The sequence below is a fragment of the Gopherus evgoodei genome, chromosome 5 (genome assembly GCF_007399415.2).
Source record: "Gopherus evgoodei ecotype Sinaloan lineage chromosome 5, rGopEvg1_v1.p, whole genome shotgun sequence".
In the NCBI taxonomy this organism is placed as follows: Eukaryota; Metazoa; Chordata; order Testudines; family Testudinidae; genus Gopherus; species Gopherus evgoodei.
In genome coordinates, this window is record NC_044326.1 from 49,263,222 (window position 1) to 49,281,066 (window position 17,845).

The following is a 17,845-nucleotide window of genomic DNA, read 5'->3' on the forward strand; positions in this document are numbered from 1 at the left end:
ATGTGAGGAGGGTTAGCGCCAGTAAAACAGCCAAGAGAACTCGATGATGAAGATTCTGTTGAATTTTTCTTTAAGATATTCCCTCAACACACACCTCAACCTATCTGACAGGCTCACAATTTTCTGACGGGAAAACAAATCTAATATTGGGCTAAAATTGCCCACGTAGCTCTCAGCCCAATGGTTTATTATTTTTCTCTCTTTCAGTAAACTGAACAAAATCCCTTCAGACATCTTTGAGTTAGAGGGTGAACACACACACACTTCCCCTTGTAAGAATGTTTTAAAACATTTTGTGAGGAGGGAGTGTATGGGGGAGAGGGAAGTTTCACATTTTACTGACCAGCAATAGAATTTTGAATTTTTCAGATTGGAGGATGAGGTCTGTTTAAGGAAGCTGTGTTACTTGCTTGCACATGCCTTGTTGTACAGAGATGTTTATGCATTTGGAGGTTTTGTAAATTACACCCATTAGATGGCAATGGTCTTTGTAGAGATCTGTATGCTTGAAAATGAAAAGCCATCAGCAGAGCTGGCATGTCATCATTTTGTCTTTTCCTAAGTATCAGGGGTTTATTCACACTCCCTCTATAACTGCCTGAGTTGGCTTCTGAAATCTCTCAAAACTTTGGACATGGGTCCCTGGATTGGTTGCATGTGGAAGTACAGACCAATTTGCAGTTCTGTGCCTAGAGTGTCACACTCACTGCCGCTGTTGTTGCTAAGCCCATCACAAAATATATCCCAGCTTGCTGCCTGCAGCTGAGGAAGAAATTCTCTTGAGAAGGTAATGTGGCCACTTGTGACCAGCAATAGATTGATCTGTAGAACAGGTCCCTGTCTGGGAAGGAATGCAGAGACCTCCAAAATTTGGATCCAATGATAATGTGGTCTGCCACTAGGACTAAGGTAGCTTTTCAGGACAGGACATCAGGAGCACTTTTGCAGAGAGTATGATTGGATCCAGATCCCATTTAGTTTTAACTAGAAGGACAAGGAATCCTACCTTCTGCTGACAACTAGAGCTGTGCAAATGACTGATTTTCAGCTCACTGGCCATGCCAAAAAAAAAGTCAATAGCCCTGACTCCCCAAAATGTTAAATATTTTCATTTCAAAATTTGTTTCCAACCAAAACAACTTGAAAAATTCAATACAACTTTGAGAAATATTTCAGTAAACCAAAATCTGAATTTTTTCGCTTAATAAAGATTCAACTAGAAAGATTCATCCAGCTCTAATGCCTGCTCTGACTGTTCATTCAACTGTTCTTCCTTTGTTTACCCATCTGTAAATTAGAGATCATTGTTACCTATGCCATGTGGCAGGGTTATGATTGGTTAATTAGTGTTTGGTTAATATTTGCCAGAATTCTCACAATATCCTCCGGTGGCTGATGGATGAGTGGCTACCAGACCTCTATCTTATTAGCATATTTGTCCCTAGCATATTTATTTTTAAGTGTTGGCCACTATGCACAGACCCTAGCAAAAGCAGTTGGGGTCTGGTTCTCCTGCAGCTGGAGGCTAGGCATGACCCCTCCACACCCAAATCATATTGTTGGCATAACCCAAAACTGTAAGGCCAGGCCTGTATACAGGGGTGTGCTCACAGTGGACAGGAGGAAGCGAAATGGGTTATAAAATTGTTCCATCCAAAAATGCTAACTCTGGCTCTGGGAATGTGCCAGGCAAAGTGATAAAAAACAAAGCTAGTTGGAAAATGGTGGCTTTTAATAAAAACTGTGGACATTTTGGAATGTTGAAACTAGATTTTTTTTGACCAGCTAATAAATCTCAGTAGCATCCTTTTTCACTTAGTACTTATTCTACATTGTTAGCAAGACGTTGTGTTAGTCTATGCAAAGTGGGAGAGATACTGAATTCTATCCTCTTTAATAATTTATATCAAGGACTCCAAAGATCTGCTACTGAAGTTAGAGTTGCTTTTAATATTTCAAACATTCTGAATATTCATTTTCCACTTTAGCGATCTCACACATCCACAAGTGACAAGCACAACTGTTCAAAATGTTTTAAAAGCTTTGTAGGATAAACTGTTGTTCTCCCTTTTTGTCATATTTTCTCTTAATTCTAAAAATGTTACGTGGTCCTTCATTTAATTACTACCTGTACATAACCCCCACCTCCCAAAAACACCACCACCACCACAACCCACAAAATGAAAAACACAAAGAACCCCAAACCCACAAAACCTTCCCTCCTACAAAATCTGATTTTGGATTCAAAGAAAAAATGCCTTGAGAAATGCACTATGCTATAGACAAACTCACACAGAAATGCTAATCTTTGTGGATTCTGTAACTGCACAGCACCTCTCTATTAGGGCACGTGAATCTTAAGACAGAAAAACAATCAGATATTTAGCCAGATTTTCAGTAAAATGCTATTCCACTTCTTTGAATCAGCTGCCTTTGGGTGGTGACCACCGACAAAAAATATGCTGCCAGTATTTTAACAAGGCGCTACCACAATTTTTTTCTGCCTGTATCTGTGTGCTTGCAGAAAGCAGGGAAGAGGGCCCCTTCTCCTCATGTCTTCTAGGCATAATGAAGGAAGAAGGCAAGAAAATGTGTCAAGCAAACTTATATTAAGAACTCTTATTGGAAATGTTTATATGCTGCACCAGAGAAATATTTACACAGTTGAACAGGGGTGAGGGGTAGAAGGGTCCAGGGCTGTCCACCTCAGCAACACTTGGGGAAAAACTTGCCATTTGTGGCAAAGGCAGAAAAAGTTGCTCTTTAGAAGTGGTGTTAAAAGCCCTACGGATCATTCATCTCTAGCAGGGATGATTTAACAGTTTACAGAGATGGATAAGAAGTCACCTCAACTATCCATCAATGTTTTGGTGACTGGAGGCTCATGGGGCTAAGTCACACTACTAGAGCCACAGCTATGTAGTGTGCCTGATATACTTTAGAGTACTATATCTCTTGTTGGCACTGGGGGCTTCTGGCAGGGATGTCATGCTCCTGATCGTGAAGTCTGCAGTCTACGTGGCAGCCATCGAGGTACTGCAGCAGAAGAGGGAGGAAGCACAGAGCAAGGAATTAACAGCTTTGGGGTGGGCTAGCCCCACAGAAGCAAAATATAAGTCTGTCTGCACATGTGCCCCGCTGTACTTAGTGCTCATTTTCCAGACCCAGCAACAAGTGATGGTTATCGTGAGTCCTGTTCTGGAGGAGCTTCTGATTCTGGTCCCGAAGTGCAGAAAGAATAGCAAATATGGCAGGCAACCAACTTGGCTTAACAGCGAAATCTTCGGTGATCTTAACCTCAAAAAGGAAGCTTACAAGAAATGGAAATTTGGACAGATGACTAGAGAGGATTATCAAAATATTACTGGAGCATTCAGGGCTGTAATCAGGAAGGCCAAGGCACAATTTGAGTTGCAGCTAGCAAGGGATGTGAAGGGATAACAAGAAGGGTTTCTACAGGTATGTTAGCAACAAGGTGGTGGTCAGGGAAAGCGTGGGACCCTTACTGAATGGGGGAGGCAACCTAGTGACAGATGATCTGGAAAAAGCTGAAGTACTCAATGCTTTTTTTGCCTCGGTCTTCACAGACAAGGTCAGCTCCCAGACTGCTGCACTCGACAACACAGTATGGGGAGGAGGTGAGCAGCCCTCAGAGGTGAAAGAACAGGTTAAGGACTATCTACAAAAGATGGACATTCATGAGTCCAGGTCCAGATCTAATGCATCCAAGGGTGCTGAGGAAGTTGGCTGATGTAATTGCAGAGCTAATGACCATTATCTTTGAAAAATTCCTGTTGATCTGGGGAAGATCCCGGACGATTGGAAAAAGGCAAATATAGTGCCCATATTTACAAAAGGGAAGAAAGAGAACCCGGGGAACTACAGACCGGTCAGTGTCACTTCAGTCACTGGAAAAATCATGGAGCAGGTCCTCAAGGAATATATTTTGAAGCACTTGGAGGAGAAGAAGGTGATCAGGAACAGTCAACATGGATTCACCATAGGGAAGTGATGCCTGACCAACCTGATTACCTTCTATGATGAGATAACTGACTCTGTGGATATGGGGAAAGTGGTGGATTTGATATATCTTGATTTTTGCAAAGCTTTTGATATGGTCTCTTACAGTATTCTTGCCCCCAAGAGAAAAAAGTATGGATTGGATGAATGGACTATAAGGTGGATAGAAAGCTGGCTAGATTGTCAGGCTCAACAGGTAGTGATCAATGGCTCGATGTCTAGTTGACAGCAGGTATCGAGCAGAGCGTTCCAGGGGTCGGTTCTGGAGCCGGTTTTGTTCAACATCTTTATTAATGATCTGGATGATGGGATTAATTGCACCTTCAGCAAGTTCACAGATGACACTAAGCGGGGGGAGGGGAGGAGGGAGAAGTGGGGAGAGATAGATATGCTGGAGGGTAGAGATAGGGTCCATAGTGACCTAGACAAATTGGAGGATTGGGCTAAAAGAAATCTGATGAGGTTCAACAAGGACAAGTGCAGAGTCCTGCACTTGGGATGGAAGGATCCCATGCACTGCTACAGGCTGGGGACTGACTGGCTAAGTGGCAGTTCTGCAGAAAAGGACCTGGGGATTACAGTGGATGAGAAGCTGGATATGAATCAACAGTGTGCCCTTGTTGCCAAGAAGTCTAACGGCATATTGGGCTGCAATAGTAGGAGCATTGCCAGCAGATTGAGAGAAGTGATTATTCCATACTCGTGAGGCCACATTTGAAGTATTGCGTCCAGTTTGGGGTCCCCCACTACAGAAAGGATGTGGACAAATTAGAGAGTGCAGCAGAGGGCAATTGAAATTATTAGGGGGCTGGGGCACATTTCTTATGAGGAAAGGCTGAGGGAACTAGGCTTATTTAATTTGCAGAAGAGAGGAGTGAGCGAGGATTTGACAGCAGCCTTCAACTACCTGAAGTGGGGTTCCAAAGAATGGAGCTTGGTTGTTCTCAGTGGTGGCAGATTACAGAACAAGGCGCAATGATCTCAAGTTGCAGTGGGGGAGGTCTAGGTTGGATATTAGGAAACACTGTTTTACTAGGAGGGTGGTGAAGCTCTGTACTGGGTTACCTAGGGAGGTGGTGAAAACCTCTAAGGATGGAGGTTATAAGGCCTGACTTGACAAAGCCCTGGCTGGGAAGATTTAGTTGGTGTTGGTCCTGCTTTGAGCAAGGGGTTGGACTAGATGACCTCCTGAGGTCCCTTCTAACCCTAATCTTCTATGATTCTATGAAGTGAGGGGAATTAGCCCGCACATGCTGACTAACCTTGTGGTTCTGCACAAAGAGACACCACACCTGCCTGGGCCTAAAGGACACTGCTACTGAAGGTCTCTGATCAGCAGCGCAGGAGCGCAGACACACCTACACTGGAGCACCCATAGGGACACTCCTTGAAGAAGCAGCACTACTTGCCTTGATAGATTGCAGTTACAGATGTGGGATGACCATTTCTGAAATATTTAAGGTTTATCCCATTGAGATCCTTTACGCTCAAAAGCAGACACTGTACTTACTTTTTTTGTCCTCTGTGCTTCCTGCATCGTTGAATGTGACATGGAGACATGAAAAGCTTCCTGATCCAAATAACTCCCAGGATTAAAGGTTCTGATAATTTTCCTTCCCGTCTCTGGTTACAGTAATGGCGAGACAAGAATGGCCATGGGCAGAAAGAGAACACAGGAATTACCATACTAGATTATAATAGCGGGCCATGTCATCTGGTATCCAGTCTCTGACAGTAGCCAAAATGCTTCTGAAGAAAGTTCATTAAGTCCGCACTTCCCCCACACCAATTTATGGAATAAACTGACTACTGAGACCTTTCTTCCCTTATATCATGGAAAGTGATTGTGCAGTCATAGAGTTTGCAATTCTATGGAAGGGTAGAAGGGAGTACAGCAAAATAGAGACAATGGATTTCAGGAAGGCAAATTTTGGTAAGCTCAGAGAGCTGACAGGTAAGGTCCCATGGGAATCAAGACTGAGGAGAAAAACAACTGAGGAGAGTTGGCAGTTTTTCAAAGGGACACTATTAAGGGCCCAAAAGCAAGCTATTCCACTGGGTAGGAAAGAGAGAAAATGTGGCAAAAGACCACCTTGGCTTAACCACAAGATCTTGCATGATCTAAAAATAAAAAGGAGTCATATAAAAAATGGAAACTAGGTCAGATTACAAGGGATGAATATAGGCAAACAACACAGGAATGCAGGGGCAAGATTAGAAAGGCTGTCAAGGTTTTTCCCCCACTTTGAACTTTAGGGTACAAAAAGTGGGGACCCGCATGAACACTTTTATGCTTAATTACTAGCTTAAATCTGATACGCTGCCACCAGCCAGAATTTAGTGTCTGGCACACTTTCTGTTCCCCCAAAACCTTCCCTGGGGAACCCAGACTCAAACCCCTTGGGTCTTAAAACAAGGAGAAATTAACCATCCCCCTCCTTTTCCCCCCAGAATTTCTCCTTCCTGGGTTGCCTTGAGAGGCTTCACACCAATCCAAACTCCTTGGATCTTAAAACAAGGAGGAATTAACCATCCCACCTCCTTTCCCCCCACCAATCCATGGTGAGTTTAGGCTCAATCCCTTTGATTTTTCCTTGTTTTAAAATCCATCAGGTTCTCAAAAAGAAAACTTTTAATTAAAGAAAGAAAAAGTAAAAATTATCTCGGTAAAATCAGGATGGAAAATATTTTACAGGGTACTCAGATTCATATAAACCAGAGGAATGCACCCCCCCCCCAGCCTTAGATTCAAAGTTACAGCAAACAGAGGTAAAAATCCTTCTAGCAAAGAGACACATTTACAAGTTAAGAAAACAAACAGAAGACTGATCCGCCTTGCCTGGCTATTACTTACAATTTTGAAACCTGAAAGACTGATTCAGAAAGATTGGGAAAGCCTGGGTGTACATCTGGTCCCTCTCAGTCCCGAGAGCAAACAACAAACCAAACAAAAACCACAAACAAAGACTTCCCTCCACCAAGATTTGAAAGTATCTTGTCCCCCTATTGGTCCTCTGGTCAGGTGTCAGCCAGGTTTACTGAGCTTCTTAACCCTTTACAGGTAAAAAAGACATTAACACTTTGCCTTTGTCACAAGTAGATGGTTAAGGCACAAAATAAGCTCAAACTAGCTACAGGAAAAAAGGGAAACAAGAAGACTTTTTATCAATCCATTAGAAGCAAGAGGAAGACCAAGAACAGGGTAGGCCCACTACTCAGTGAGGAGGGAGAAACAGTAACAGGAAACTTGGAAATGGCAGAGATGCTTAATGACTTCTTTGTTTCGGTCTTCACTGAGAAGTCTGAAGGAATGCCTAACAAAGTGAATGCTTATGGGAAGGAGGTAGGTTTAGAAGATAAAATAAAAAAAGAACAAAAGTTAAAAATCATTTAGAAAAGTTAGATGCCTGCAATTCTCCAGGGCCAGATGAAATGCATCCTAGAATACTCAAGGAGCTAATACTCCACACAGTATTTCAAGAAAGGTGTGGAGAAATTGGAGAGGGTCCAGAGAAGAGCAACGAGAATGATTAAAGGTCTTGAGAACATGGCCTATGAAGGATGGCTGAAAGAATTGGGTTTATTTAGTTTGGAAAAGAGAAGACAGAGGGGACATGATAGCAGTTTTCAGGTATCTAAAAGGGTGTCATCAGGAGGCGGGAGAAAACTTGTTCACCTTAGCCTCTAATGATAGAACAAGAAGCAATGGGCTTAAACTGCAGCAAGGGAGATTTAGGTTGGACATTAGGAAAAAGTTCCTAACTGTCAGGGTAGTTAAACACTCGGATAAATTGCCTAGGGAGGTTGTGGAATGTCCATCTCTGGAGATATTTAAGAGTAGGTTAGATAAATGTCTGTCAGGGATGGTCTAGACAGTATTTGGTCCTGCCAGAAGGGCAGGGGACTGGACTCAATGACCTCTCAAGGTCCCTTCCAGTCCTAGAGTCTATGAATCTATATTAAAAAACCCACATCTAATATAAATGCCAATATTATCATTATCCACATACATGGATAAACCTTTTGAATCCTAGTGTGGCTGGGGACACTGATTGTTCAAAGCCTCATTCCCATTGGCCAGCTGGATCTTTTTCATGATGTCTCTCACCTACACCAACTAGCAAAGTGGTACAGCTAGTGCCTCAAGCCTGCCTGTTTATCTTTGTCACCTGCCTCCATCATCTATCCCCTGCCCATGCTTCTAACTAAACGAGTGTAGGATTTTTTTGGTTTTCAGTGATGCGGTTCCAGCTGCAAAACCTCTCTTAGCTGGGGTATGTGTCAACACTTTCTGCTTCCTATCTTGCAATACTTGGCTCAGGACCCAGTCCTAAAAATCATAGGACTATTTATACACATATGGATTTGCAAGATAATGTCCATCCAGTAAAAGCTCTTCAGGGCAGACTTCATCTTATTATTTCTAATGTAAAGTATCACGCACAACTGTGACTATATATACAAATGTTAAATATTAACAACTAATATAAAGAAAAGTGATATAAATGTAATTTCTTATAGTTTTACATCCATAATGTGCTGAACTATTGTGTAATGTGGACTTTCTATATAATCTGATATGATGTAACAAATTAAGAGATGATAAATATAGTATTAGATTGTTATAGAATCTAAGCATTGGTCCAGTTGTTGCATTGATGTTTCACTGTTTTGTCTGTTCTGAAATGGTGAATTAGATTGGGAATAAACCAGAAGCTACAAAATATTCTGCAATATGGGTTTGTTGGTAGTTTTAAGACTGCAAGTGCTAAAATGTTAGAAACCCCTGCTCCCATTAGAGTCTCACTAATTTTAATATACACTCATTAATGAAGGCTTTGAGTCAATGTGTTGGCGTACAACAACCAGCTTAATGTTTGAAATGAAAACAAAAAACATTTCTTAATGAAATAGCAAATACCACCAGAAAACTCCCAAGAATATTTTCCTTCCAAAATATTCTATTTTGCAGTCAACTCCATCTCTAACTTAAAAACACCTTTGCAGAGGCTAAAATTCTTTCACTTGAAAAGTCATGAGTAGTGTCAAACAGTTATGCTGTTCAATTAAAAACAAAAAAGCAAAATGTAGTATATTTAAATTAACTTTTAATAAGTAGTACAAAAAGATAATGTTAAGCAATATTTTGCATGTGGTTAATAAATATTCTTTAACAGCAAGCAAACTGACACATTCAAACATAAGTCAAGTTATTTCTTTTACACTTTTAAAAAAATTAACAACTCTGTCCAGTTAAAACAAGGTCACAAATTACAGAATATTATCATCCCCTTTATTTGTTTATAATTATGAAACCTAATGAATCAGTGAACTGTCACCCAGAAGTTTTTATCTGATGTTGTTGTTCAAGGTTAAGTATACTTACAGTTAACATGCAGTTTCTTTATTATGCATGTGCTTGATATTTAAAATTGTGGCTATTTTTTAAAAAATGCAACAACTTCCTCATTATTTCCTGTTACTTAGCCATATATACTAAGCAGCTATTCTTCAAGCTGCTATACATTTTCAAGCCCAGGTGACACCCTGAAATAAACTTACCATCCAGTGTTCAGGTATGTTCTGATTCCCATTTAGTTGAGAAATTACTACCGACGATTTCTCTCTGAATCAAACTTGAATTTGTAAATGCACGTGCATTAATATTTAGTGTGATCACTTCAATAAATAAATGTAAAGTGCCCTCAAACAATTCTGAGTAAAGTGACTATGTGTGGAAGTTTTTTGTTTAGCAGCTGGATATTATTTATTCAATAGTTTATACTGTGTGTACTGTACATATAATTCTACTATATAGCTGTAATGTACTAAGTTGCATTCAGTTCTAAAGCTAATCTACAGTATCCTGTTAACTGATTGATTCAGCCAAAATGAACATCTAAATACAAAACTACAAAAACCAGAGAATCAAAGCAATATCTTATTCCATTCTGTACTTGAATCCATCCCAGAAAGCCTAAAAACATAAGATGGAAAACAAAGATGACCCTTGAAGCTTACCTTCTTTAACAGTTTACAAATCATTTAGTGAAATCTTTGAGCACCTTTAATGCATATACATGAGCCCCAGGCCACTGACAGAGTGAAGAATTCACAAAGTTATGTAAAATAAGCAATTAACATTTCAAAGCTTCATTTAAATAATTACTCAAGTTACAGAATAAAAATATTTGTATGTGTGTATGTAGACACCAGCACTAGGAGAAGGGTCTGAACCATGTTGCATATTTTCAAATACATTGTACATTCCTTTTCACAAGTGTTATTCTCCACTTGTAATCCATAGTATTTTCACAGTATTCATAAACCACCATCAATGCAGTACTGGGAGTAAAACAGGCATGATCAAGGCCCAATTTTAAATGTGCTTGCTTCCTATATTTAAAAGTTCATCTTTTCAGTGTGAAAAGGTAAATAAATCGAGGAACTCCCAGGGAGGGCTGGATCTGACTCCTATTAGTCAATAGAAAGACTTCTATTGACTTCTGTAGTGCACAGACAGGTGACAGGTCCTTAGAATGTAACCAAAGTCCTCTAAGATCAATGGGAGTTTAGCCACTGATCTCAGTGGGAGCAAGATCAGGCCCTCAAAGTGAATACTTCTCAGGTCAGGTGCAACCCTGCATTGAGAACCACATGGGCACAAGGATCCACCAGGTGGCTGTGAGCACAGAATCATGACCTAAGTTTAAAAATAAATGGGGGTTTCATTGAAAATAAAGTGAAAGAAATATTTATACAATAGAAGCAGAGCAAAACAAGCTATCAATGCAATTAGCATGGGCCATTCCCAAAATTAAGTCTCAAAGTGTTTGCCTTTTGCACCCCTATTTGTGAAGTGGGGAATCTGTCTGCTCACTCATGGATCCCTGGAAATCCTTATGAAGCTGTAATTTAGAAATCTAAATTCAGGATAATAAAACTATATTTTCCAGTTGTTAGGGATTTGGATCTATTTACAATAATGAATAGAAAAAAGTCACCAGCCATATCTAATAAAATTACAATAACAAAGTATTTTAAAGCTTAAATTTATGTTGAAAATTAGTTATCCAATGGAAGACACATTATACAGTTCCTGAGGAAAAATGTTTGATATTTTTGAATTAATAGGTTCCCTTATTTGGAACCCTAACTAGTAATAGTTTTTCAGGTAAACATAATTTGATTAATGATTCTAGGTTTTTCAAAAGTCTCATTTTTAACCAAAATTTAGAGTTTCTTATTTCTGTGATATCAAATGATAAAGCCCTGATCACTGTGGACTCTATTTAGACTTGTTCCTATGTTTGCGCACACATCTTTCTACTCACTGTTTTTGAAGGAAGAATAAATAACCTTCCTGGTTCTGCCAATAACACTCACTTTAACATCTTTTTTTGCTCTGCTTCATGGCTCTATGTTCTGCTGATTTGAACTTTGGTAGTATGGGCCAATGTCTTAACTCAAAGTGGGATTGGGACTGATCATAATTTCATATCCAGATATGGAATTATTGTTCACATAAACACTTAAGTTAGGAGTGCAGAGTCTAAAAAAAGTGCAAATAATGGTATTTATGATTGTGTAGAGGGCCAATGCACCTCTGAGGCTCCACTTAGGTCCTCAAAATAAGGCATTACATACAACCTGAGGAAAATGTACTGGGAACTAACAGGATTTACTTTGTTCCTGACATATCTGTTTTCTTTTCAGGAGTTGTGAAGAGATGGAAGAGCACAAAATTAAGCACGTAATATTTATGAAGTGGTTAGTGGCATTGCCAATCCCGAGGATTCAAGATTATGAGTCAGATCACAAAAAAATCATGATTACAAAAATCTATTGGGGTCTGATCTGCCTTTTAGCCTTTAGTGCAAAGCTGTCTGCCCACAACTGGTGTGTGATAACTGCAGGTTCAAAATCCAACCTCAAATGCAAACACAAAGATACGTAAGCTTTCCCAAGGGCTGTTTAGAAAGGGACTCCATTTACCATCTCCTCTGAAAAAGTGGAGCTGCCATTTTATCCGTCGCTGCCCCATTTCTTCACAATTGCTCCCCACACTGTTCAACCAACCTTCTGTCCCTTTCACATTCTCACTTCAAGTACCCACAGTCTCCTGAGCCCATATCCTTCCTCTGTTTCCCTTCAGATCCCTTCTCTTCACATTCTCCCTCAACCTTCTCCTTCTCTTGCACTCCCTTCAGTATTCTACCTACCTCCCCCAACTGCACATAGTTTCTCTTCCAGTTTCCAAACTACAACAAAGCCTTCATGGCAGACATTTTCCCAGAGAGCATCATGGCTCAGATCCTCAAAGATATTAAGACTCTTAACATCCATTGATTTCAAAGGAAGTTAGGAGACTAATACATGTGAAGATCTGGGCCCATGCAACTTCACATCAATTGAAATAATAGGACATGGTGGCCATTTTGAATAAGGCCAAAAATTTGCACGAAAGTGCTGGGAGAACATGAGGACATAGATAAAACATCACAATAGCACAGGAGTTTGCAGCCGCGTTAAATATAAATTAGAGGTGAAGTTATTTTGTCTCTCTGAAAATATCAACAAGATTATTTGGAAGCCAGTGCATTACAACTAATGAACTAAGACAGGAGACTACCACAGAAGGTGCCAAGGCTGATAAACCCAGGGCCCTCTATCTTTTCTCACCCCCTAATTCCAAATTACTATTAATACTTGGGTACTATTCTCTAGCCTTCTGCATCAAGGAGTAAATGTTGCAGTCCTATATCAAGAAGCTATTCTTTAACCCTGGCTTGGAACCCTGTTAAGCCCAGTGCAAGTTACCACAATGATAGGCCATTTTATTTATTTTTTTAAACTTTTAAGTTATTAGTGTATTTGTTTTTTGGATCATATAAGAAATGCTATAGAAGGCTTGGGAGGATGGCCTGGGAGGGTAGATGGGGTGGGAATAAACTAGAAAGGGACACAAGTTAGGTTCCTACATCCATAAATAAATCTCTTAAATAAAAGTGGGCTGATTTTTGGAAGTGCTGAACATCAACAAATCATATTGAAATTGATCAGGCTTCCAAGGCTACGTCTACACTGGGATAAAAGACCCACAGCACGGACGCAGCTCGCCTGAGTCAGCTAACTTGGGCTCACAGGGCTTTGGCTGTGGGGCTAAAAATTGCTGTGCAGAGTGGAGGGTCCCAGATCTCTGGCTCCAGGCCAAACCCTAACATCTACACAACAATTGTTCAGCCCTGCAGCCCAAGCCCTGTGAGCCCGAATCAGCTGACCCAGGCCAGCCATGGTTTTTTTTGCGTGTTGTAGATGTACGCCAAGTGCTCAGCATCTATAAAAGTGCCTAAGTATGATTTTAGGAGCCTAACTTTTTGGTACCAGGTTTGAAAAATCTTGGCGGCAGACTGAAGTAACTAAAAAAAACCCTAAGGCTGGCATTTTAAAATTCATGTTAAGGTCTTGTGTTCACTTCAATCTTCGCATTCAGCTATACAGCTGTCACTCTTAAGAGCTCATCAATTTTATTTTTAGTCATTTTCATCATCATAAATGATTTAACATTGGAATCATAAGGACAACTGACAAATTGCTTAAAATGCAATAAACAAAATAAGCCAACGTTAAATCTAGACCAACTGCACAAGACTTTGAGCTGAAACTCTGCTTTTAGATATGCCCTTGCAAATCCCACCGACTTCACCAGGAGTTGCATGTAGCTCTCTGAAAGCATTTAAATGCAATCTATGTGCACAAATATGGTTTTATTTTTTCTATGTCTAAAGTATGTGCTAAAAGTCTGGTGGTTACGTGATTTACTCTAAGTGTTGCACAAGTCCATAGGGACTGTTCAGTGAATTAAATAGTTGCTCCTAACACATTATTTCTGACCCTGCTCCCCACACTCCTATTGATTTAGGAGGGAACAGAAGCAGGCCCTCTGTAAAATTGAGGGTGCACAATTTACAGCAGGCCCAGTGCAGTTATAAATTAAGCACATTAATTTTCTGAAGCAATGACAGGACTTGCTTGAATTCTGTAAGTCGGATACCTCTGTGTGCATTCCTTTAAAAATACAAACAAACAAGGATACACAGCTCTCTCCCACCACATAATTAAATGCACCTCTGGACACACTCATATACAGTGCTTAATTTGTAATGAAAGAAGTGCCAGAAATCTAGCAATTAGGTTCCATGGCTCAAGTCATTTTTTTTACGTTCATGACTGATGCAGCAAGCCCAGATGTGCTGGGCTGGGGCTCAGCCCTGGCACAAATTAAGCACTGCTCATGTATCTAGAGGGCAGAGTTCTGACTTCCCACTCTTTGAGACAGCAAACCTAACTTTGTTGAGCTATCTGGGATGTAACTGGGGTAGAATAAGCCCAAACCTGTGAGGTGCTGAGAGTCCTCAACTCCTGTTGAAGAGAGTGGGAGTTGAGAGCTCCCATCAGGTTGCAGGATGGTGCCCAAAAGGTACACAAAACCAGTAATCAACCTACTCAGAGTCTGATAGCAGATAAGCTTGGGCCTCCACTATACCACATAGTAAGAGCCCTTTGCCAGAAAGAGAGAGAAACATGAAAGGATTTTTCTACAAGATCAATATTTACAAATATTCTACATATGTATATATGTTATACCTGGACACTATGACATTAAAGGGATCTTTTATAGTTTACAAATAAATATTTTTAAAATGTATAATTATACCATGAAAAAAAACTTTTTATTGCTTGCCTTCAGACCTTACACACTTTATCATCCTATTGCACACATTTCTGTATTACATGGAAGATCTACATTTATATATAAATATATATATATATGAAAATAAGGGTACTTTTATTTTAATATTTTGAGTAAAGTGCTTGTTTTTCAACTACCGTTGATGAATTAAGATGGATTTATTAGAGGGGACGAAGGGAATTCACATTTCACCAGTGGTTCTCCCTTCTATTTTACTGATATCGTATGGAATATCTTGTTTGACTAAAGTCAAGTCTGTCTTCATTGTAAAGTCTACTACTAAAATGCATTTGTGACCTTGGCATCTATACTGTCATGCAAAGCACAAAATAAGAATCACATTAAAAACAAAGAAAAGACAAGAAAATTAAACAGCAAAAAAAGCAATGTTCGATTCTTCTTCTTTGTTTTTGCTAGTTTCCATGTCTTAAGATAATTCATGTATTCATTTTAGAAATATTTGTACAAGTTTGTCAAACTTTGAACATACTTATTTTATGCACTATACTCAAGTACTGTACAAAACTGCAATAAGTGACACTATACGATGACATATGTTTCTACTGTAAACACACCATCATAAAGGTGCATCTATTTTAAAAGGTCAACTAATAACTGCTAATGTATATGTGAATCAAAATATTTTTGATTGGCCAAGTACATTAAAATCTAAATACAGTGCACAATTATTAGTTATGCCTTAATTTACCAGGCTTTCAGGGCATAAGGAATATTTGCAAAGGTTCAGATGAAAATTAATTTTACTAACATTAAATATTCATATAAAATTGCAGATGGCAGCTCCAATTTTGTTATATTTTGCATATGAAATAACTGACAATTACAGATGATGCACTGAAGTTTATTAAAAATAACATTCACATCTTAGCAAAACCCTTTCTAGTATACAAAGTTGTTAAGTTATGTCATTGAAATGTAAAGTTGCAATTTACAAAAGCAGCAATAAATCTTATCCATGAGGACAACTTCCTGGACCGCAATCACAAACTGCTGTTTCCTTTGAAAACCGTGGCTTCTGTGGGCAGATGTGTGGAAGCCTTTCTAAGGCAGATTTTCCTGTACATACTAGGCAGGAAAAAGAGCATTTTATATTTGTGATATACTTGACCCTGAAAAATTTCTGAGTGTCAATTACCAATATTTATAAGCCTAACAATCTATTTTTAAAAAAACCTTTTCTGACCTTGCTGAATAAGAGAACTTGGTTCAGCAACCTCAGAGAAACAAGCACGGAGGAGAAAAAAACAGTTTTTCTAGTGGAAGTTGATTGATGCTAGAAATTTGATTAACCGCCACTGCTCACTTAAATGAGTTGGAATACTTCATTAACACGTTCAAAGGAGGTCTAGAAGTAAGGAACTAATGGCCTTGGCATTCCAATAGTCTTTACTAAGTTTTAAACATAACTACTTTCCAAAATGGTTGTGAACAACAGAATAGTTTGAGCTCATCATTCTATAATATGTACATGGGCACTTCCATTGTATGAAATAAGTTTTTTTAAAAATAATTTTTAATGACCGCTTTTCCCATTAAAGTAGAATTAGTTATTTTATAGAAAAATATTTTAACTTTAAATTAAAAAAATACTGTTCCTAAATAGTTACGCGGGACTATATTTTCCTCTAATTGTATGGAGAAGATATAATTCTGTGTATTTGAATCCCAGTTTTAAGGAAATCCCCTGGGTAGAAGTTCTAAAGAGCTGGCTATATTAGCCATGGGTGTTATCTGTTTACAGATCCATAAATAAACATTGTGTGCCTCCTTTGGAGATACACGGATAAGTTATCTATATACACTCTGTACATATTGGTTCACAGATTAGCAGTTATTAGTCGTACTGTACATAGCAAAACAACCTATCTGATATAATGATTTTATACATCCCCAGTGTAATTTAGCTTTTAGGTTGAGGGAGCAAACCCAAGTAAGACAGGTTCCCTGTTTAAATATGTAGCCCAGTACACTAAGTTAAAAGTACCAAATAAGACTGGAAACACTATTCTAGACATTCTGTCAATTTTGCTAACACTGTTGAATGTTTTCTTTGCTTCTTGCGGCTTGGCTTCTGGCTTTGCCTTGTTGGGTTCTGTGGTGGTAGCACTCTTGGAGATTGTTGGTAGCACTGAGTCCTTGGTAATGTTTGGAGCATAATTGGCAACAGCCACTGCATAGGCATTGTTTTTCTTAATGACAGATGCTTTTTCTTTTTTCTATTGGAAGACAGCATGAAGTTAAATATTTACTGCATGGGACACTTGCCAAATCAGATTCAATAAAACAGCATTTCAAATGTTTTTTTAAAAAAGTGAAGATGGAAAAATAAATGTCGGTGATTGACAAAGCACATGTAGATGATGCCCTCAGTCTCCCAGATGGAAGCTATAGAATAGTGTCTCAATCTAGTAAAGAAATCTGGAAGAATAGGCCTTTATGCTCACACAGAGTCCCACTGAAGTCAACAGGAGTCTCCAGGGGAGAAAGGCTCCATGATGGTGGATATCTTTGAAGGACTGGCTACTACCTAGATTGATTGAGTAGGAGCCAGCTTCAGTCTCTAGTCTTGGCTTGAGGCCCAGTGTTCTGATAGAGCTGACGGTAAACAGGAAGCAGGAAATGAATCAGCAAAAGGGCCACCACCAGAAAAAAAAGGTAGGTGAGAATGATACAATCCACACTCTCATTGAACTAATGCCCAGATCCTACCATAATGAAGTGAAAGGACTATTACAACAACTGCTGGAGGGGATAATTAAAGACTGATTGCATAGCCAAATGACTACAGTTACCTGTCAGTACATTAATATAAACATTAGCAAGTGGGATATCTCTCCCCTGCCCCCCAAATCTAATGTTTGCATTACTCGTACACCCCACAATTCCACACCAATAAAAATACAAACTCATACTGTAATTCAATTATTTAAGATACTCTGGTTATTCGCATATATTTTTAATTATATTTATATTGCTTGCTCAGGTGGCTAAGGTTATTTTAAAATCCTGCAATGGCTAAAATCTGGGGAAGAGACATCTGTGAATGAGTAA

General features: G+C 39.2%; 1 protein-coding gene across 5 annotated transcripts in view; it reads right to left on the minus strand.

The window, feature by feature from the left end:
• Positions 1-9,147: 9,147 nt before the first annotated feature.
• Positions 9,148-17,845, minus strand: part of LOC115651895 (gamma-aminobutyric acid receptor subunit alpha-2) — a 328,838-nt gene continuing 320,140 nt past the window's right edge. For all 5 annotated transcript variants that reach the window (XM_030563162.1, XM_030563166.1, XM_030563164.1 and 2 more), the window contains one exon: positions 9,148-17,010. In XM_030563162.1, the coding sequence (XP_030419022.1) occupies positions 16,702-17,010 (309 nt within the window). In that variant the 3' untranslated portion in view covers positions 9,148-16,701. The remainder of the gene's footprint in view (positions 17,011-17,845) is intronic.